The sequence below is a fragment of the Nilaparvata lugens genome, chromosome 5 (assembly GCF_014356525.2).
Source record: "Nilaparvata lugens isolate BPH chromosome 5, ASM1435652v1, whole genome shotgun sequence".
Taxonomy (NCBI): domain Eukaryota; kingdom Metazoa; phylum Arthropoda; class Insecta; order Hemiptera; family Delphacidae; genus Nilaparvata; species Nilaparvata lugens.
Genome location: NC_052508.1, coordinates 66174687 through 66198837, shown reverse-complemented (window position 1 = coordinate 66198837; position 24151 = coordinate 66174687). Strand labels below are relative to the sequence as shown.

General features: G+C 33.8%; 1 protein-coding gene across 4 annotated transcripts in view; it reads left to right on the top strand.

Annotated features, from left to right (window-relative positions):
- The window catches only part of LOC111055076 (F-actin-uncapping protein LRRC16A), a 95820-nt gene that overhangs the window by 27761 nt on the left and 43908 nt on the right, over positions 1-24151 (top strand). For 3 of the 4 annotated variants that reach the window (XM_039429100.1, XM_039429098.1, XM_039429097.1), the window contains exons 10-17: positions 2342-2383; positions 6951-7138; positions 9336-9413; positions 11583-11764; positions 16020-16171; positions 19178-19320; positions 21954-22069; positions 23551-23688. In XM_039429100.1, the coding sequence (XP_039285034.1) occupies positions 2342-2383; positions 6951-7138; positions 9336-9413; positions 11583-11764; positions 16020-16171; positions 19178-19320; positions 21954-22069; positions 23551-23688 (1039 nt within the window). The remainder of the gene's footprint in view (positions 1-2341; positions 2384-6950; positions 7139-9335; positions 9414-11582; positions 11765-16019; positions 16172-19177; positions 19321-21953; positions 22070-23550; positions 23689-24151) is intronic. The other variant, XM_039429099.1, reaches the window with a different exon arrangement.

The window sequence follows — 24151 nt, the reverse complement described above, 5'->3', positions numbered from 1 at the left end:
GATTCAGTTAAGCTCTAGATTTTAAACAGCTGGAGTCAGAAAATTGGCTTTCCGAAACGGCGCGTAGTCGCAGTTTTCATGATAATCTTTATTTTCTCATTTCTATAATTGGAAACGTTTTTCCTTGACGAAAAATTAAATTTCGAAAACTAGAAAACTGAACACAACCTAAAATAAAGAGAAAATCGTGTCAAGTTTCAGAATCATTCAAGAATGTTTCATTTCAAGAAACATTCAAGAATGTTTCATTTCAAGAAACATTCAAGAATGTTTCATTTCAAGAAACATTCAAGAATGTTTCATTTCAAGAAACATTCCTAAATAATTCAAAATAGCTGAAACTTTACACTATTTCCTCTTCATTTTATGTTGTGTTCAAGTTTCTAGTTTTTCGAAATTTGATTTAAACGTGGGCTAAAACTACACCCCGTTTCGGAAAGCCAATTTTCTGACTCCAGCTGTTTAAAGTCTAGAACTTGGCTAAATCCCGAGCTCGGAAACCGGCCTTTAGTATTATATCATGTACATTAGGGTACCGTACTCTTCTTAGCATGATATCAAACTTAGAAATCTTCATGCCAATCATTAGCTCAGCCTCACAAACTATTATTCAGTTTACAATTTGATAACTTGGTTAGTAACAATATTATTGTTTGTATGTTTAAAATAAGATACAGAATATGACAGTAGCATCGTAATAACAATCACTACTACAGTAATAATATTTACATAAAATTCATTCTGGTTTTGCTGAATTACCTAAACACTTTGAATTTTATAATATTTATGTATAGTCCACTCAATATAGACATAAAAAAGGGGGTGTGCTTGCAATTTATATTGTAGTTCTGATTTTTTAATATATCATTTGGGTACATAAGAGAAGTCCAGAACCAATTTCTTCATGCAAAATTTCCTTGTGCTAAATACAGGGTGGCCCAAAAACCTCGTATTTTCGGCTCATTTTTCAGTTTTCAGCTATTTCTGCCAAATCTCGTAATCGGACAGAAAATGCTTTAGATTACAAAATTCTGAATAAAATGAGATCATTCGGAACTCTCTATCTCTAATGAGTACTGAGTTTTGATTTTTCAAAAATGAGTGAAATTTAAAGAAAAAAATCAATTTTGATGAATTTTAGTTTTTGATTAACAATATCTTCCGATTGTTACCATTTAGATGTATAATTCAAAATCCCTCTGGGCGTATTTTTGTGCTCCACAATCTGAGATTAGGTAGAGCGCTCTATCTTATAAAGATTTCCAGGTACACCTGACAACAATGCTCCTTGTATTGTGAAAAACACCTAATTTTCAGCTTCAACCATCATCACCAACTACATTTTCTACTCTTATGTACCCAAATAATATATTAAAAAATCAGAACTACAATATAAATTGCATGCACCAATGTATATAGTGACTGGACTAGTAGTAACACCTGGAAATTTGTGAAAACTTATCGAAAAATCAAGTTGGCTAACAAGAATCTACCAAGAATTTCTAGATGATCCTTTCTTATCAATAATTGCTAAAGGTAGCGTAATTGTTGAATTTGTTGATATTTTACGAGCTGCTTTGTTACATTGAGCTTTCAACACTTTATTGATGACTTACAAGCTATAATTAATCATGAGAAAAATATGAAATATTACTCACCGTTTTTGAGTATTTTTACTAAAGCCGTGTCCACACTGGACAAATGTTCGACAAATACGTTTGTTGAAACAGTTTGGCCAAATTTTATTGTGTTTGACAAACAATGTTTGCCTGTGGCCAGTGTGGACGCGTCACCAAACAAAATATTTGTAAGTGGGGAGAACAGTTTTATGTTTTACAGCAAACATTGAAAATGTTTGGAAAAACAGTAATTTTTTGTTTGACAAACAATGATTGTCCAAACTTTTTAAAATGTTTGTCCCTGAGCCCCTCAACAAACATGTTTGCTGAACATGTATGTCGAACATTTGTTCAGTGTGGACACGGCTTAAGATATAAGTTCTCAACTAAGTGATAAAAACTTTGTGACACTTGAATACACAGTCTCTGCTACTTTCCGATTATATTCTTCCCCACTCTATAAATTATTTTCATTTACACTGTTTAAAATTTAGATTTTAATTTTTGGAATGTATTAATGTCACTCACCTAAAGACCAATGCAAAATCTGAATAAACAGAATTATTGGTTATCTTCCCTGAGTTTGTCATTAAAAACCTCATTAAATCGAGGATCACGCACTTCCACTTTTATGTTTTTTCTATTTTATGTGATGTTGTTTTGTTTTCTAATCCATGAACATTTTTCATCAATCATCTAACATGTTTTATGTTTTGTTGTAGGTGCCTCTAGCTTGTGTGGAATAATTGCGAAAATTATGCAAGGTGTGAATTAATAAATTATCATTGTTGGAGTATTATGATAGCTAATGTTATTTTATGAATCAGTTTTGCGATTTGTTTCAGTTATATACACGATGATGTCGAACTTATTTCGTTGTAGTAGGACAAAAATCTTTTGTAAAATGAGGATACAGTAAGTGAAAAACACAGACGATTCAATAGAAACGAGCACAACCTATCAGTTTGATGTTGAGTGTCCTCTATCAATCACAGAGTTTCATTTATCCCATTCAGAATCATTTCAACACTTCATTAGGTACTTTCAAATTACACGGAAAAGTATATGCGATATAAACGGTTTTCCCATATACAGAGTGATTCTTAATTATGGTAAAATAATTTCATACGTGATAGTAGAGGTAAAAATAAGAAAAAAGTTCTTATAAACATATCACCATAAACGCTTCATTAGCGAGCTATACAGGACGAAAGATTTCGCAAAACAGCAAATTTTTGGGTTGTGATGTACTTCATAAGAATACATTTTATTTAAATTCAGTTCACACAGCTTACATAATTATTTTCAGAATTAAAATCTCCACAATTTTTATTGCGAAAAATTATTTGTTTACTGGTCATTAAAGAAAGTTATTGGGCATCAAACGTAGAAGTCTGTGTTTTTCTACTTAGATTTTTTGCATATTTCAACTTTTTTCTCAAAAACTACTCACACTACAGCTTCCAGACCAGTTTTATTCAATTTTTCAGATATTTCTCCATATATGAATCCAGCATAAGTTTTTCAAAAACTAGTCCCCAAACAATTCAGCATCGGTGTATTTCATCAGAGATACTGAATACTGGGCGAAATCTTTCACCCTGTATAGCTCGCTAATGAAGCGTTTATGGATATATGTTTATAAGAACTTTTTTTTTATTTTTACCTCTACTGTCACGTATTAAATTATTTTACCATAATTAAGAATCACCCTGTAGATTACACCTCTTCTCAAGCTAGCTTAATTATGCTGCCAGGATAGCAAATCAGTTGGGACCTGAAAACTCTGACATGAGACCTGAGCCAGCCAGGTCACTCGATATTATTATTATTACAGTATTAGCAAATCTCAAACTCCTAAAAAGTTCGTTTAAATTTATAAATTTGAGATTATCCTCGGCAAAATGTTTTTGTAACCGAATTACGTTTTTTATATAGGCTTTTAGATAGGATTTATATGATATGGATATCATGGGAATTCATATCAGATTAGACCGTGAAACTTTAGATAGACTTCCAAAATTCATCCACCGTAAACGCAAGGAAACCCGTTTAAATGTTTGATTCACCCAAGACAATTTCTTTACAGTATTAATTTTATTTCTTCATTAGGTGTTTATCATGTTATAACAGATCATTCATCTCATAAGGGTGCTCAAATCTCAATCAAATTGACGTAATGACCGATCTCATACAAGCTCTTTGACTATTTTTCTCTTCTTCAATTACTTGTGCATGCTTTTTATTTTAGTAATCTCCCTTCTACACGTGTAGAACTCTCATTTGTGTAGATCTACCTTGCCGACTTTATAATAACTATTTTATCGTTGGGCTAGTGTAGATCCAGTTATGCAAAATCACTCATTTATTCTGTGTTAAATTCTAATTGTTACTTTATGTTTTATTTTGATTGGTTTAATTCAATATGTTTCACCGTGAATGTGCCAAATGTCCAAAATCCTTTTCATTAGTTTCATTTCTTGGTATTAGTTAAATTTCCTATAGTTGCATTGAGAGCTATAAGTATGCTGTAAGTGAACCCTTTTCCCTTGCTAAATTATGAATGTTTGTTACCGTATTGTTAGATTCCTGTAGTTTATATAATTTATATTTATTAGTATTTCTTCAGTTCTACCAAAGTAGATTATGCAAAATACTACAGTATTCCGTGTAGTATGAATGTTTTATTATTATGTATTAGAATTAATTTTTGATTTTACTCATATTATCGTTTGGAATTTGGCTTCTGGATTCGTTTGAAACATGATCATTATTCTCATGTCATCAAAAATTCAAAACATTTTTCATACCCATCATACTTTAGAACTCATCCACTTTCGAATCAATCTTCATCAATCGTTAATCATTCAATAACAAAACATGATCAATATTAATAAATACATCATAAGTATTCTTTACGCAACTGGAAAACTTCAGTTATATTACTGTTGTGTTGTCATAATATGCTGGAAACATTTGCTTGTCTATGTGACTTACAGGTAAAATAATGTGGCCAATGGTCATCATACAATAAAATACATTTTCATTTTACATTCATCATACAATCTCATTATACATTCTCGTTTTGCATTCATCATACAATCACATTCTCATAATAGATTCTCGTTAAAGTTGTTAATACATTCATTCTTCTCATAATTCTCTTAATTAAATGTGGAACTGACAACATCTTTTTCATTTCACCATGATATGGAGAAATTCCGTAACATATCAGTAAATAGTGCAAATTCACTGAATTCCTATTCTTGACAATAAGCAGGTTGTCAAACGATAAATAATGTAAAATAATCTGATTCAAAGATGCTGAAACATTTTCTATGTAAATTGCCAATTCATTGTTCACTGTTTGGCTAGCAGTTTGTCAAAAGGTAAATAATTAAAAACAATCTGATTTAAAGATCCCAAAACATTTTCTAAGTAAATTGTTCACCATTTGACAATCAGGTTGTCAAAAGGTAAATACAGTAATGCAATGCAATCTGATGCAAAGATCCTGAAACATGCCCTATGTAAATTGTTTATTTATTTATTGTTCACTGTTTGGCGCAATTTTAAATGTATTTGTTTAATGGTATGAACTAGAAAAGCTCACTTGTTAATTTACAGTGAGGGTCCTGTAGCTTTGCCTATCGTTGGAGGGCCACTAGACTGTAATACTACCCGTTCCATTAGCAACAGATGCTCTTTTGTATCTTCTCAAAAGCAACGTGTTACATCCGAAAAGATACACAAGGAGCTTCAATGTATTTTTCCTTGAGCAACAGATGCTCTATCTTCTCTGAAGCAACGTGTTGCATTCGGGATACACAAGGAGCTCCAATGTATCTTTCCATAAGCAACAGATGCACTTTTATATCTTTCAGAAGCAACGTGTTGCATCCGAAAAGATACACAAGGAGCTTTAATGTATCTTCCCATAAGCAACAGATGCTCTTTTGTATCTTCTCAAAAGCAACGTGTTGCATCCGAAAAGATACACAAGGAGCTTTAATGTATCTTTCCCTAAGCAACAGATGCTCTTTTATATCTTCTCAGAAGCAACGTGTTGCATTCGAAAAGATACACAAGGAGCTTTAATGTATCTTTCCATAAGCAACAGATGCACTTTTATATCTTCTCAGAAGCAACGTGTTGCATCCGAAAAGATACACAAGGAGCTGTGTTAGGTCCTTTTAGCACAACACAGCCTATCAGCTGACATTCGTTCAACATGCTCTTTCCATTGTTGGTGATACCAGAGATAAGGGAAGATCTAACTTCTCTCTAGTGATACGTTGCAACTCTCTCATTCATGAAGAATCTCTGTGTGTAGAGAGCTTCCTTCGAGGAAGCTTTGTAAGGTGCTTTCTCCATCTAGGGATCTAGGGTCTCTGAAGCCTGATGTTTTTGCAAAGCCGTGAATACTAGTAGTTTTGTGAACAGTAGACCTCAGGCAGTTTTCTCATCCACAAGTATCTGGTGTCACCTGTTCTTCGGCTTCTCCAGACATAATGTGTAATACATACAATGAATAATCCCACTAGTCAGGTGATTGACTGACCGAATGCAGTGAGTTCTATGTTTTAACTCGGATTTTCTTTCGTCTGTCTGTATGTATGTAACGCAATTAAGGCCAAACGCGTTTATTGAACTCTATGAGATTTGACAGGAATATTCCTTTTTTATTCGTTTTTTATAAACAAGTTTTTTTTTTTTAATTTTGCATTCTAAGGATAATATGATAGGAAAAGGAATTCCCTCCATACTCTGATACCATATCACTATATATATTCTACTCTGAAGATAGGATTAATCAGACTATAGAATTATTCATAATCAATCAGCTGACAATTCATTGCAAGCATTACACAGATGTCTGGAGAAGCCGGTGAACAGGTGACACCAGATACTGTCTTGTGGATGAGGTCTACTGTTTACAGAACTACTAGTTATGAATATTTTTCTATAGTCTGATAAATCCCATCTTTAGAGTAGATGATTATATAGTGATGTCGGAGTATGGAGGAAATTCCTTTTCAAAATAAAAAATTTCAAAAAAACTTTGTGTATACATCGACACGCAGTTGGAAAAGGAATATTCCTGCAAAATCTCATAGAATTTTATCAACGCGTTCGGCCGTAAATGCGTTACATACAGACAGACTTGTGAAAATCCGAGTTAAAACGTAGACCTCACTGCGTTCGGTCAATTATCCAGCGAACCATACGCCGTTTCAAAGTCACGGAGGAAAAGCTACGGGACGCCTACTGTACTATTAATTAATTATTATTAAATGAAAATCCAAAGTTAAATGTATTATTTATTGATAGGTGGGACTCACTTGAGCAGTCCGCTGGCGAAGGCTCAGAAAGGCCTGGTGCACTTGAATTTGTCGCACTGTGGCCTCACATCGAAGGGAGTCAACCAGTTAGCGCATGCGCTGTCACTCAACAAGCCAATGCCCAACACGCTCACCTACCTCAATCTCAGCGGAAACAATCTGAAAGAGGACGTCAATGTAAGTATTTGTCTATTTGCCAGATTACCTCCAAATTGACAGCATTTCATCTATCCTGAAGGGAATCACACTAGAATCCTATAGTGAGGTCCACGTTATAATGGCAGTGTTTGATTAGCAATGGTATTTGCTATCCATGTCTATCATTCAACAAAGCAGATAGCGCTATCTCTTTCCCGCTTTGCTCTGTTGCCAGATCGGTTTCTAACAATGTAGACTTATAATTATCCAAATATTCAATCTTGATTATGAAAATTCATGATGAAATCATTGAAAAGTATGATTTCTTGCTTGATAAAATGCAATTGATTATTTTAAACCAGAAATAACAGATAATATTATACCAATAAACCGGTATCAGTTACACTCCATACAAGACAAAGGATCGGCAACGTTGTTCTCCTATCTATCTCCACTGCTATTATAACGTGGACCTCACTATAGTTTAGTTTATTGTTTGCCACAGTCTATTTACTGCGGAATCGTCAAATACCTTTCAAATCTCACCTACTTCTCTGTGGGTTGATTGGAAGAGGGTGCTCTTATTGCCTCAACTTCGCCCACATTCAAATCAAATCAAAGTTTATTCATCAAAACAATTACAATACAAATTTAGATAATATAACATTCAATACAAATAAAACAAAGAAGCTTTATGCATTGAATTACTTGTAGGGCCGGTTTCCGAGCTCGGGATTTGGCTAAGTTCTAGACTTTGAACAGCTGGAGTCAGAAAATTAGCTCTCCAAAACGGGCCGTAGTCGTAGTCACGTTTGAATTAAATTTCAAAAAACTAGAGAATTGAACACAAAATAAAATAAAGTGTAAAGTTGCAGCTATTTCGAATTATTTAGGAATGTTTTATTTCGTCAAGGATAATCGTTCCGAATTATAGAAATGAGAAAATAAAGATTGTTATAAAAACTGCGACTACGCCCACTACCTCCGTAAACAAAGCTATAGTGCATTCTGGTGACGTCAGCACAGGTAGGGCTCCTACACCAATAAAATCACTAGCTGATATAGATCAGCTGAAATCAACGAATTTTTATTGGTGTAAGAGCCTCTGTGCTGACGTCACCAGAATGCACTATAGCTTTGTTTACGGAGGTAGTGCTACGCCCCATTTCGGAAAGCCAATTTTCTGACTCCAGCTGTTTAAAGTCTAGAACTTAGCCAAATCCCGAGCTCGGAAAGCGGCCCGTAATGTTTCAAAGTGTAAAACTAAAGGCAATTATCAATCTACTTTTCACTAAATTTCAATGTTATAGAACCCGAATCCTCAAAAATGAGTAAAATAGTTGAGAAGATAGAAAGGGTATAATTCCCTGGCTTATAGATGGGTAATGTGAAGACGGAATGTTACTAGCAGTCAGTGCTCATCATTACTTCATTTTCAATCAATTTTAATTTAGACAGAATATGTTTGGTAGATGAAAATTGATGAAAAGTGACTTAATGGGAATGGTTTCATGTCTTGGAATCCTGAGTGGCTAAAGTCTGAAGTATCATATGAAATATTTTACAGTATTAATTAATGTTTGAAAATTATGGATATTTGAGAAAGATTTGTAAGCTTTGTGCATGTATAAATTATGTGCGTGTATGTATGAGAAATAATTATATTTTCTGTTATTATCAACGTAGGCCTATATTTGCTATCTCTAATCAATAAAATGTACAATCATACAGTACAATGTACTATTTATTTATACATTATTATTATTATGTTTGTTTGTTTCTGTACATAATGTGAACCACATTGGATGGTCACAGATAGACAAGTCATTAAAAATGAAAGAAAAAGCATGCACTCAAGGCAAGAGCAGGCATCAAGTAAAATACCGCTCCAAAGCAGCACTTTCACAACTGAAAAACTCATTCAGCGCATAAAACGGGTGATCCTCAAGGGACAGCCTCAACTTTCTCCTCAGGCTTGCCAGTGGCAGAGTCCCCGCTGTAATGGGTAGCTTGTTGATGATCTTTCCCACCATGTAAGCCGAACTAACCTGCGTTCTCCCAAGCCTGCAATACGGGAGGTCGAGCCTATTCCTATTACGGGTATTATGCCCATGGACATCATTTATCATTGATACATGCAATGTCATTCTCAACTATGATTGTACAATATATATTGTATACATTATATATGTTTTGAAGATGATGAATCTCTAATGTTGTTCTTATTTCTTTGCAGAGCTTATGTAATTTCCTAGCTCAGCCAAACATGTTGACGCATTTGGATATTTCAGGGACTGAATGTACTTTAGAATCTGTAAGTACTCATCACCAGTTTAACTATCACACACGAAATCGTTTATTTATAAGAATTCTGGCAATTTACAATAAATTTGATCAAAAAACTTGTTAATAATGTGAGAAGCTACTCCCATTTCCAAATAGAACATTTTAAACTGTAAATGAAGCATGCTGCTCACAGGGATATTAGTAGCGGCTACTAGCTGCTATGGGAACGCGGATTTGGAAATGTCTGGAACTCAGATTGAATGGAATTTCTAATTCCGTGTTCCCCCACGTGCTAGTGGGCGCCTAGTTGACACTACTATTGTACCTGTGTGCAGGAAACTTTGGAATTTTCAATTAAGCTCTACATTTATTGTTTCCTCAATCTCGTATTTAAAGTTGATGGTGATTCGAACATTATTACTTTGAAATTATACTTCCATCATAATAGTAGTTTATACAACAGTTTTATAATAAGGGTCTTTAAAGCACGAGTTAAATGTAGAGTTAACGCGTGTCTTAAACATCTCACGAGTGCTTTAAAGACCTTATAAAACTATTGTAAACACTATTAATTTAATGTACGATCACTAAAGCAAAGTATCCCATTGCTTACTTGTTGTAAGGTTAGAAATCAACCAACTAGCCTATATAGTAAAAAGATTGAAATAACAATAGGTGGAAAGCTACTCAGAGAGAGTGAGCAATAAACTTGCATAACTGAAAACAAAACAAACTAAAAACTTGACAAACTGAAAACATAACTTACTGAAATCATGATAAACTGGTAACTTGATGAACTGAAAACTTGATAAACTGAAAACTTGACCAACTGTAAACATGACATACTGAAAACTTGATAAATTGAAAATTTGACAAACTGAAAACTTGATAGAATGAGAACTGAACAAACTGAAATCTTAACGATTTGATAACTTGACTTACTGAAAACTTCATAAACTTAAAACTTGACATACTGGAAACTTGACTTACTAAAAACTTTACCAATTAAAATCTTGTCAAACTGAATACTTGACTTTGTGAAAACTTGACAAACTGAACCCGGATGCCAGCATCAGAAACCGTGTTTTAATGTTAAAGTCGTTGCATAATGTTCACATTATAGTATAGTTTTGAGAACCCATTGTGAAAAGACCCCTTTTATGGAATTGATTGTGATTGTGATGCTGTAATGTTTACATTATAACACGGTCGTAGATAAAATATATTATTGTTCAAGTTTGTGTGCTTCAATAGATTATTATCCAAGCTGTTGGTGCAATTTGAAAAAGTAATGCAGTTCAAGTCAGTAACTAAAAATATTCTAATTCTAAAGGTGTGTGTACAGACTTATGCTCTACGAACACGCGCATTTCTTTTTCCATCAGGTTATTATATCTGTATTTGTAAACGAATGGTAAAATACAGATATAATAAGCATAGAATTTTATTGATTCCATTTTCCATCGCCACAACACCAGAATTAGAAATCTAAATTTTCATCTTGTTCCTAGAATTAACAGCTGTTGGTCAGAGATCTGTACAATATTTAGGTCCTAGAATTTACAATAAAATCCCGCAGATCGCAAAGGACGAAATAAATATAAATAGATTTAAAAGAACAGTATGAAACTGGTTATGTGATACTGGAACCTACCAGTCCGAGGAGCTCATTGTAAATAGGATATAGGATATACTGCTGTCATCTTTTTATAATATAATTATAAGTATTATATTCTACCTTTAATAACTAACTAACCTTTATAACTAAAATTACTAGCTAAATTTTTTATACATGTTTCAGAAAAGAAAATAATGATCACCCCGACACATATTATTATAGTGGGGTATCATAATTAGGATTAAGTTTATTATTAGCAGTTTTTCTATGCATATTATTATAATTATGTATATGTTTTGTCAATAAACTCCTCTGGTTGCAATTCATTGGCAATCAAAAAAATGATTAATTATTTTTATTATTATAGTATCAGCTGATGAAAAGTGAAGTGTGCGTGTTCGTGGCGCATGAGTCTGTAGTTACCTTAATATTTCAATGCTCCAATATATTTCTCAAAATTGGAATGATCCTGGACAATGGATAAACAATGAGTAATTAAAATTTCAATAAATTCAATATTATTCTATCTACGCATTTGATAGATGGAAACTCGATGTAATGCTTCATTATAAATTTCAGATATTTGGAGCTCTGCTTCGAGGATGTGCCACAAACCTAGTTCACTTAAATGTATCGAGAAATGCCTTCAGTCTGAAAAAAGGAAAAGAAATCCCACCGTCCTTCAAGCAGTTCTTCACTAGCACGCTCAGCTTGAAATATCTCAACATGGCCTACTGCAAATTACCACTTGAAGCTCTCAAGTAAGTCAAGTATATCTTTCCATCTTTTATCCTTTAAGGGCCGGTTTCCGAGCTCGGGATCTATAAATTCTGGACTTACAGAGTCCAGGACTGAAATAAGCTCTCTGGTCTAAATTGACTTTCTGAGTCACGATTTTATCTTCTAAACTCCGGAGTCTATCAAGTTCTCGACTTATTTGAGTCCAGGACTTTAACGCAGTGAACATGAGGGAAATTCACAATATTTTGCTGTTTTATTGTTGGCATTATAGCAAAACGGAAACAGCTGATTGCAGCGGGACAATTCAAATGAGCATGCTCTCAAAACTATTTTGTAAAAATACGTTTCGATTTCTTTGTAGGCCTATTCAAAGCAAAAACCTTTGAAAGCTGAATGAATAAACATTTCATTTTTACGTTATGCTATTATTGATCATTTATCCTAACCATTGACTTTGGAATAAAAATTTCATTAGGCTATTGAGTTGGAAAACGTATTTGTTTTGAAAAAACTGGAATAATAATTTAATATTGTTATATTATTATTAATATGTTGAATATGACATTGATTAATAAAATTCAGATTGGAGAATAAATTTCAAGGCAATCCTTGTACTATTTTTCTTGAACATTTTTAGGTTATGTCACAGGAAAATGAGGTTAGTAAACATATGAGGTTAGTAGAATGAGGTTAGTTTTTTACGCATGATTCTGATACAATTTTATTCCAAAATGAACTTGCAAACTAGAAATTATTAATTTAGATGGACTAATCCAAATAATTTAGGTATTCCATGACATCTATTTGGCTTTTTATCTACTCAGAAACAATAACTGAATTGTGTTTGCTTAGGTTAAGTCTAGAACTTGAATTTAAACCCTACCCCAGTCGAGGGTTTAAAATCACGCTGTTTTAAGTCCTGGACTTAACGATTTTTGATAAATCCTTGACTCGGAAAGAGGCGAGAATCTAATTCAAGTCCTGGACTTATAAGCCCTTCACTCAGAAAACGGAATTATAAACTCCAGGGTCTAACGTGATCTCTAAACTCCAGAGTCTATTCAAGTCCTCGACTACGATAACGCTCTGACTCCGAGAGCCAATTTTCTGACTCCAGAATTTAAAGCCAGTTAAAGTCTAGAACTTAGCTAAATCCCGAGCTCGGAAACCGGACCTAAAAGTTTAAAGCTCTTTTATAGCTCCTGATTTTCTTAATTCTGAATTACATCTAGTTTATAAATTCGGACAATTAATATAATATTCATTTCATTGCAGTCGATTCAATGGTATTTCTCTTATTGTGATCTGTATATCTCTCAACGTTATAAGTTCAATCAACTGAAAGCTAGGGAATTTTCGTTGTAACCTACTGTTGTTTTCATGGACATAAAGTCGTTTTTGTCCGACTCTTTCTTTCTAATTTTTAAAGTGAATTTCCAATTAGCGACCATTATTTGTATCTGTAGAGTTTTAGGGGGGTGGGGGTAATGAAGGAGACGAGAGGAAGTACGAAGATAGGTTGAGGACCTGAGGGATAACAATGAAAAATGAGTAAAAGCAAATTAAATACCTCGAATAGTCCGTGTCAATTAAAAACAATTGAATAAATTGCCACATATACAGGATTGAAAAACACTCAATGGATTCGCTGATTTCTTTTCATCAGTTTATAGAGATGCTGATTATGTAGGCATTGAAATTGATGATACAGCTACTGATAATTTGGATTACCCCTCGGGGGTCTTGAAGATGTACTAAATGCAATAAATAAAGTGAGTTCATCGGGATCTGGGGGCCCTGATGGGGTACCAGCATTCATTATGAGTGGCTGCTCTAACATACTTGCTGAACCTTTGAAATTCCTTTTTAACCTCTCCCTTGAATCTAATATTTTCCCTGATAAGTGGAAGGTATCTAGAATTGCTCCAATCTTCAAGTCTGGTAATAGAAATCTTGTCAATAATTATTGTCCTATTTGTATATTGAACTGTTTTGCCAAAGTATTTGAAATAATTCTCTACAATTACATATTTAGTCATGTTCGGAATAGAATAAGTGACTTTCAGCATGGATTTGTTCAAGGTAGATCAACCACCACCAACTTGGTTGAATTTACTCAGAGAGTCTCGTCGATTTTAGATGTTGGTGGTAGGGTTGATGTCGTTTACACTGACCTGTCAAAGGCATTCGACTCCGTGAATCATTCCATATAGTTGAAACAACTATCCCTATTGGGTTTTAGCATGTCCCTACTCTCCCTTTTCGAGACTTACCTTGTTGGGAGAAGGCAATATGTACAGATGCTGAATTACCGGTCACACTGTTCTGTGAATACTTCTGGGGTTCCTCAGGGGTCGAACTTGGGACCATTGCTTTTTCTGTTATTCATTAATGATTTGCCTAATGTCATAAATCACTCTAATGTTCTATTGTATGCCGAAGATGTGAAGCTTTTCAGAAGAATAAGTGATATAGTTGATTGTGAGCTCTTGCAGAGTGATGTAGATGGTCGGTGTGGGTGGTGCGTGGATAATGGATTGGATGTGAATGTGGGAAAATGCAGTGTCATGAGGATTACGCTCCGTATCATATTAATGGTATAATTAAAGAAGTAGATAATTTCAAGGACTTAGGAGTTAATATGATACGCTCCGTATCATATTAATGGTATAATTAAAGAAGTAGATAATTTCAAGGACTTAGGAGTTGTTTTCGATCACAAGCTCAATTTCTCTCTGCATGTTGAAAGGGTTGTGAATAAGGCATATCAGCAGCTTGGTTTCATCATCAGAACATGCTCACATTTCAACAGCATAGGGATTCTGTGCTATCTGTTCAGGACACTTATTCGTAGCGTTCTGGAGTATGGTTGTGTGGTTTGGAACTCATACCAGAATTCACTGATACATCCTTTGGAGTGTGTTCAAAACAGATTCCTTAGATATTTATATTTTAAAAAGTTCAACGATACATGCCCCTTCGACTTTCCCACATCACAACTCAGAATGATGTTCGGTGTGGAATCATTAAAATAGAGACGTGATTTTAGTATGCTTTTGTTCGTTTTTAATGTATTCAATGGCAGAATCAGCTCAATGTTTCTGCTTTCCCAGTTAAATGTGTACATTTCTGCAGTGCCTCGCCGTTCCAGTTTTAAATTATTTATACCTTATTGCAATACTTTAAATCATCAGAACTCTCCCATGTATAGATCATTCATTTTCATTCATTCGTTCATCATTCATTTTCAATTGCTTCTCGGATCATCTCGACTTGTCATTCGCTTACAGTCGCTTCCGTAGGGATTGTAGGCGACTTCTGCAAGTGTGACTGTCGAGTGTTTTAATGTGTCTCTTGTCTGTTGAGTTGATGTTGTATGTTTGTTGAATCCACTTTTGCACTAGTCCTCGAGGGTATGATTAGTACTGATTCTGTTTTTTTTTTTTTTTTATATGTTCATTTCTTTTTTTATTATTTTTCCTCTTCTTTCATTGTAATTTTTCAATAATCTTTTTTTTCTGTACTCTTACTATGTATAATGAACTATTGTAATTGTGTTGTTATGGAAGAAATTTTTGGGAGAAATCCTGTATGCTTCCATGTTTTTTCATAAATAAATAAATGTGAAGTAATGATTCAGAATAATGCCGCACTCAACAGTCGCAACTTATTCGAGAAGAAACTTTCAAACATGATAATAATTAGAAAGAAAGCAAAGTTAGGTTTCAATTATAAATCAAATGAAATAAAACACACATATATCGTCAAATTATACAGTTTTATTATTTCATTATGGAACGGTTCTACAACATCGACAGAGACTCAGTCGAATTTTTAGAAATCGAAATGTTTAATGTAACAGTGCATTAATATTCAACCTCTGAAGATTAACCTAAACATTTTACAAATAATTAATCATAGAATTATCAATTATTTATTCATTTCAATTTATTTTTACAAAGTTAATATACCAATACAAATGAGTTGCATACTTAACCAATTACTATATCACCAAAGCAGAAACGATCAAATATGATATTAAAAAATAATTATTATCGATATTATTGTTAGTATTATCTTAGATGTAATCAATTACTATATCACCAAATCAGAAACGATCAAATATGATATTAAAATATAATTATTATCAATATTATTGTTAGTATTATCTTAGTTCTAGATACTTCTTTGTTTTGAATGCGACAGTGTGTCACCTCTATACTGTGCATAAGATCAGTCTGTTTATTCGAGTTCTGTTTTCTTGATATTTTTTAGGAATTTACTGTTGGGATTGGCTTGCAACGAGTCGACAACGGACATCTCGCTAGACATGTCCTGCAATAATCTGGGATCCCAAGGGGCGCATGTCTTGGAGTCCTGCATTCACGGAGTGCGTAGCATAGGAACTCTCGATATAACTGAGAACAGTAAGTCATTTTTATACATCACAGATTAATTGAAGAATTTTTTGCATACGATCTCGTATAGGCTAGACCTCAGGGGTTTTCCATGCATTCATTTTTTAGGGAAAACACCATTTTGTACCCAATGGTTATGGCATTTCAATTTTCGATTTCAATTTCATTTATTGCCAATTAGAATATTCAAGACATATTACAAACTCTTCATAATATGACATATCATTGAATATACTAGTAGTTCTGTGAACAGTAGACCTCACGCAGTGTTCTCATCCACAAGTACCTGATTGAAACTATAGACCTTATGGAAATACAGCAATAGACTGGCTTCTCCTCACATCTGTGTAATCACTTGTCAGCTGATTTATGATGAATAATTATTCTATAGTCTGATTTTTACTCTAATATCGGTTTATGAAGGAGGCTTCTTTTTCCTTTTATTTTATCCTTGAAATGCAAAATTTCCTAAAACCTTGTATATACGTCGACGCGCAATTAAAAAAGGAACATACCTGTCAAATTTCATGAAAATCTATTACCGCGTTTCACCGTAAATGCGCAACATATTTAAACTTTTAAACATTCAAACATTTGAACATTTTAGAGAAATGCCAAACAGTCGACTTGAATCTTAGACCTCACTTCGCTCGGTCAATAAATTACTCATACATGTACTTAAATTAAAAAAATAAAATCTAGCCATCCTAGCAAAAAGAGAATCTTTGCCCGCTGGTGAGAGTTGCAAAACAGTAGAAGAAAAAGAAAAACGTAATATTTCGAAATAATGCAGAAAATTTAGGTTAAAGACTAATAATTACAGTAGAAACTTTAGAACAGCAGAATCATGAAAAATCAACAAATATTGTGCAGAGAAAAGACTATAGAATGAAATCCTATTTATATCTATAGAATGAGATATAGGTATCTTCCTCTCTTTTTTTCTCTTCTCCAACACACCCAACCACAAAGCCCATGATTTTTTATATTTGTAACATTTTATTGTGTTTTATTTGTTTCGTAATTCTTTGTAATTTTTTTTTGTCTTGTTTTGTGTGTTTTTAATAAATTGAAATTGAATTGAAAATAAAAGAATTAAAATTAAATTGCTATATTTAAGGTAAAGAAATATTCCCTCTTAATCCACTCATTGACTCATTTGATATTGTAACATGAAAAGTGACTTTCTGTTGTAGAATATTTTTTGGGTGGGAAAAAAATCTTTTCAGTTTAGTTTTATTACATGGTTCTGGCCGTGATACCACAAGTTTACGTCATACCTCCAAGTGAGCACCTGCGTTTAGGATATCCCGTGAGGTGTGACACGCGAACTACTACCCAACGGCACTGCCAAGTTGATAGGCGAGAATCATGTTAAAGTTTAGCCTGTATTGAATGTAACCACCACTATACAGCTCCGGCGATACGTGGGCTGGGCGAGCCCGGACGTATCCTCTAACTCAAAATTAATAAAAACAATATAAAACTTGTAGTACTTGTAACTTTATATTGTTTTTATTAATTTGAATAAAGTAGCCCATGTAAGTGAAGTGATTTTATCCTCTAACTCGTCTACAGACCAGGAAAAATAGTCGTGGCTCCCAATTGTATAAATTTACGTCTCCATGGCGGGCGCTTGCACGTTCATCACACAGGCGCCCAAATGGGGGCGCGAGCGTTCCGGAAAGAAGGACCAGTGAGAGGACTCTTCGACATGCTATGATGCTACTTCCAGAGACGGAGAATATAATAGAATTAATATATTCCATATAATAGAATTTGGGTATTTTAATACCATTCTTTTCAGTTCCAAAAAAAACTTCTAAAATTAATGAATTGGAATCTTCCCACAAACGAAAATAAATTATTTAGACATAAATCCTCAAATAAATACGGCTATAATAGATAACATTATTGTGCTCTTCGTTTTAAATCATCTTAACTATTGTATAAATGCCATACTATTTAATAATTTGAAAATCGCCAGGGTTAAACTGAATTACAGTGAGGTCCACGTTATAATGGCAGTGTTTGATTAGCAATGGTATTGCTATCTTTGTCTATCATTCAACAAAGCGGATATCATTATCTCTTTCTTGCTTTGCTCTGTTGCCAGATCGTCTTTTAACAATGTCGAATTAATAATTAATTAACAAAATATTTCATCTCAATTATGAAAATTCATTATAATATTATTGAAAAATATAATTTCTTCCTTAATAAAATATAATCGATCATTTTAAACGAGAATGAACACTTAATATTACATCAATAAACCTGTATCAGCTGCCGTCTATAGAAGACATTGACAAGACAGTGGCAACGTTGTTCTATCTTTCTTCACTGCCATAGGAGTGGCCGTAGTCGAGTGGATCAGATGATGGCTTTATGATTCAGAGGCCCGGGTTCAAATCCCGGCTCGGGCAAGATAATTATCTCGGGCCACTCCCGTGTTTCGGATGGACACGTTAAGCCGTCGGTCCCGACTGCCTAAAAAGCAGTCGTTAGGTCATGTCAGAGGCCCTGAAATTGATCAGTTGCAATCTGAAAACTCTGACACCAGACCTGAGCCAGCCAGGTCACTCGATATTATTATTATTATTATTATCTACTGCCATTATAACGTGGACCTCGCTATAGTTTCATAGAAGCTGTGCAATAATCTTCTATGCGGAAACTAATTTTAAACTGTCAGCATCTCTTATAGATATGATAATCAATGCCTCACAGTCAACTAATGTATACAGTTCAAGAATATCACTATAGTATTTATGTACTTTTAATCTTGAATAATTAATTATTTATTAATCGTAATTCCAAATTAAATTCTATTAACCACCATGAAGACTTCTGCTACTACAAATACGAACAGGAAAGAAGTCTTTGTGATAGTTGACAGTATTTAGTTTGCATTTGAACAAATGTAATTTCTCATTTATTTCCATGTGTAGACTTGAAATCTTGTTTCTTGACTTTTTCACTGATAGTTGATAAGTTGATGAATGAATTTTTCAGACATGGATGTAGATTTGGCAGCAGTAGTGACTGCTGTTAGTAAAAATAAGTCGATAAAGCACCTGCATATGGGTCGGAATCTGGCCGGAATGAAAGCAAAGCATATATCTTCGGTCATGGATTCAGTAGTGCAGATGATTCAGGTAATAAATCACTTTGAATTGTCTTAATTTTAATACCCTAATCTTCTAAATATCTTCGCAAAATAATTGTTAGATCCATAAATAACTCAACAATAGAATTTCTCATTCCTTTACAGTCCGGGTTCTGTAGTTTTGCCTATCGCAGAGAACCACTAGACCACAATACTACCCGTTTAAAAACATAGAACATTTTTGAAAATGTATCTTTCCATAACCAACAGATGCTCTCTTGTATCTTCTCAAAAGCGCCGTGTTGCATCCGAAAAGATACACAAGGAGCTTTAATGTATCTTTCCATAAGCAACAGATGTTCTTTTGTATCTTCTCAAAAGCAACTTGTTGCATCCGAAAAGATACACAAGGAGCTTTAATGTATCTTTCCATAATCAACAGATGCTCTATCTTCTGAGAAGCAACGTGTTGCATTCGAAAAATAAACAAGTAGCTTTTTGGAGCTATGTCCTTTTACCACAGCCTATCAGGTGACATTCGTTCAACATGTTTGAAAATGTATCTTTCCATAAGCAACAGATGCTCTTTTGTATCTTCTCAAAAGCAACGTGTTGCATCCGAAAAGATACACAAGGAGTTTTTCTGGAGTTACGTCCTTTTAGCACAACACAGCCTATCAGCTGAAATTTTTTCATTGTTGGTGGTGCTTTGCAACTCTCTCATTCATGAAGGATCTCTATGTGTAGGGAGCTTCCTCCAAGACGTCCCTTTAGGGAGATTCCTCCATCTAGGAATCTAGGGTCTTTGAAGCCTGATGTTTTTTGCAAAGCCGTGAATATTACCCCGCGAACCATACCTTGCCTATATGCCGTTTCAAAGTTACGGATGCAAAGCTACGGGATGCGTACTGTAAATCTGTATACTGTGAGGTGAGGTTGCATGCGAACTTTATATTGGACTAGCAGGTAACCCATGCTCCGCAAGGGTCCATTTTAAAACTTGATGTAATGAAATCTTGAAGAAATGAAAATATACCTATAACCATTTCTTGAGAATCCCTAGCAAATTAGAAGTTAATTAAGAATCTCTATGCTTAAAAAAGTTAATCAGTCCAGTAGTTCAGACGTGATGATGCGTCAAACATAATGGCCCATATGAATAAAACCAGAGCAAATGCTCATGAGCAAGAGCATGGAGCATAAGGCTCATGAGCAAAAGGTAGAAGCAAAAGCATTTGCTCATTTTTATATGAATAAGCTTTACCTTATACTCTTACCTTATGCTTCTGAACTCTGGAGCAAATGCTCACGTATTATAGAGATTTTTCATCAGCTGATTCGCTTTTGTAACCTTAATTTGTTTTTATAGCTCACGGAAGCGCTAAATATGCAAGTAGGGTGCACGGCTTGTTTTCGTCGTCTGCTCTGTTTTCTATATTTATGAATAGAGTTTTAGGTTAGTTGAGTTTAGAATTTTGAAATAATAGCGTGAGAAAATGTCATCTCTATAATAATCTTCAGCATATTCTTATAATATCAATAACCTTCTTATAATCGTCTACACTCTTCTTAAGTGCCTATTTCCTATTTTGTGATGGCTATCTTTATAACAGGTAAAGCTATCTTTTGTATTTATTCTTTTGTAGGGATAATGGTGATATATATCATGGTTGAATCTAAAAAGAGTTTTATATTTCTCAACTATTGGTTGTGATCGTATCTGGTATAGTTTCCTCTTCCTCATACGAATTAGTTGAGCCATTTTACTATGAGCAAAAGGTGATAAGCTGCTCTAGACTAGACTCACCTTTTTTGAAGCATTTGCTTCAAATGTTGAGCAAATGCTCTAGTTTAATCATACAATTTTGAGCAAAAGCTTTTACTTTTGAGCAAATGCTCAAACTATTTTTTTGATGAGCATGAGCAAAAGGATTTGCTCACGTTTATTCATAGAAAATGAAGCAAATGCTCCATATTTTAGAAGTATAAGCAAATGCTCAACTTTATTCATATGGCCCAATGTTCCTATCCCGTATAAGCCAGTTGTTTCCTTTATTATAGTGTAGATGATGGATAGATGGATGATTTATCATTATCTTAGAATGAGAATAACTTTTGAACGGTTTGAGATATCGATTTGCGGTTTCCACCATCCATTTCCTCTTGAAATTCTGTATCGAAAGCATAATATAAGACCATCATAAGCATCATAAGACCACTTTCCAAATTAAAAGAAAATCAAGTTGAATTCAAAATAGCGGCTCCAGGATGGCGGACCAAAATTTAGATGCGACAGAAAATCAGTTATTTTTATTGGATTCCCAATCATACCTATCATCTAATTCCCCGTTTAAAAGAAATGTTTAGCTCTTTCTATACAACAACTGGAAGCATGACAAATTTGAGACTTGACAATCTGAAAACTTGATGTAATAAAATCTTGAAGAATTGAAAATAGGCCTAAAACCATCATTGTTTAATTGAGAATATATGTTTCAAGTTAATCAATCCTGTAGTTCAGACGTGATGATGCTTCAAAAAAAATTTTCCTATCCCGTACGTGTATAAGCCAGTTCTTTCCTTTATTATAGTATAGATAAGTTGAAGCGTTTATGTAATTATTATAGTATAATCTACTCATGAAAATCGTGTTATTTAGATGACTGCTTTTCTGTTATTCAGGAAGAAGACTGTGTACTTCAGACTCTAGCCATTCCAGACTCCAGACTCAAATCCGATCTTCATAATCTCATTAATGCCTTGGGTGGAAACCAGTGCCTTCAGAGCATAGATATCAGGTAGGAAACTGGAATCATTTCAAATTGCACCTGTACTTTCTTCTTGGGTTGAAACTTGAAGATTTAATTAATTTTCGATTTTAAAAAAGTTACAGTTTCAACTTGAAAAGTGAGCTTTTATTATAATATTCTATTGCAATTTTATTCGATTTTCAAAAACAATGTTCCTAATTCTGACGGTGTTTTATTGGTGAAGACACAAAACTATGGTGAGGTCCACGTTATAATGACAGTGAAGAAAGATACGAGAACAACGTTGCCTCTGTCCTCAACAATCCTCTGTCTTGTCAATGCCTTCTATAGACGGTAGCTGAAACAGGATTATTGGTGTAATATTAACTGTTCATTCTCCTTTAAATGATATTCAATAATTTCATAATGGATTTTCATAATTAGGATGAAATATTTTGTTAATTAAATAGTTATTCTACATTGTTGAAAGACGATCTGGAAACAGAGCAAGCGAAAAAGAGATAGCGCTATCCGCTTTGTTGAATGATATACAAGGATAGCAATACCATTGCTAATCGAACACTGCCATTATAACGTGGACCTCAATATAGAGTTTTACATCGCCACACAACCATTGATCTCCATGTTTTGAAAACTTTGTGAACTATACCGTGTTGTGAATGAAGTTGGCAATGATCTCACTGCCAAAGAGATCATAGACCGTTTGATGTAGAATAGAATGTCGATGGTTATTGAGGTTATGTGGGCATATTATGTTTGTAATAGTAGAGTCTCGTCAAGTTCAAGTCAATAAAGTCCGATTACGTTTGTCAATAATAGCATAGAGAAACAATAGCGTAAGTAGATATCCCATGGTATAGAGAGTTTATGTCACAACTTTTACTGTTATCTCAAGTCGATTATTGTCAATTTTTACTGTTTTGTTGGGGTGAGAGTGTATGAACGGCACAATTTGAGAGACTACCAGCGTCACACAGCTGCATGGTAACAGTAAAAGTTGCGACATAAACGCCCTATACCATGGGATATCTACGATGTTTCTCTTTGATAATAGTCAATTGTGCGTCTTATTATTAATATCAAACCAACCAAACTTACCGTTGTATGGTATGGTGATCTAAACATTTCATATTTTCATTTTAAAATGCCGTTTTTATCCAATGAAGTTCAAAAATAAATGAATTATCTCCACTATTTCTCTCTCAATGTTTTCAGTTAACTAAGTTGCAAGCTATAAAACTGTTTGAACTAATGTAGTTGTACTTTTGGGTAGATCTAATTTTTTGTATGAATGATATATTATTTGCTCAAAATTGTTATTACATTTTATTTTATGAAATAATCGGCCTAAGAATTCCTCATTTCCATCAATGAACTTCAACTATTTTTTCATAGATTTCTATAATATCCTGAAAAGTGCGTTCACTAGTGATTTGCATAATTATTTATATGCGTCACATCTTCTCAATTTCACAAACATTTTTTCATTGTACTCTTTGTTGTTGCAGTGGTAATTTCATGGGTGACAATGGCGCACGGCTGCTTGCCAAAGCACTTCAAATCAATTCAAGGATACGAAGCATTCTCTATGATCGCAATAATATCACACTTCAAGGCTACAATGATTTGGCCTACGCTCTAGAAAGGTGAGTAGAATCTCATAATTTGTATTTCAACAAAACACCATGACACTGTTTTCAATGTGATGCCATCTCTTTGAGTTTTTCAGTTCTACTTTGCTCTTATCAGCAAAGTATGCTGTTGATTTATGATGGAATTTCCTCTTCTACTTTTTATTTATTATAAAAAATACATAATTGTACAATAAGATGAGTATACGATACAAATAGGTATTGTTACAACAGTAGATTAATTACAACAATATTTTTAATTAGTGAATGGAACAAAACCTACTTTTTGGACTAGTGTATGAATCAAAATTTGGGGAAGGAACAGTTTTGGGCTGTGACTGTTGGTCCTTCCCCAATCATTTTATTGATTAAACTTAAATGAGATTTGGTTGCATTGAGATTCTATACTAGATTTTTTTGTTAGTTTGGTAAGACATCCTTAGCAAGGATTCCCATCTTTAAAGAATGTGATCTTCTT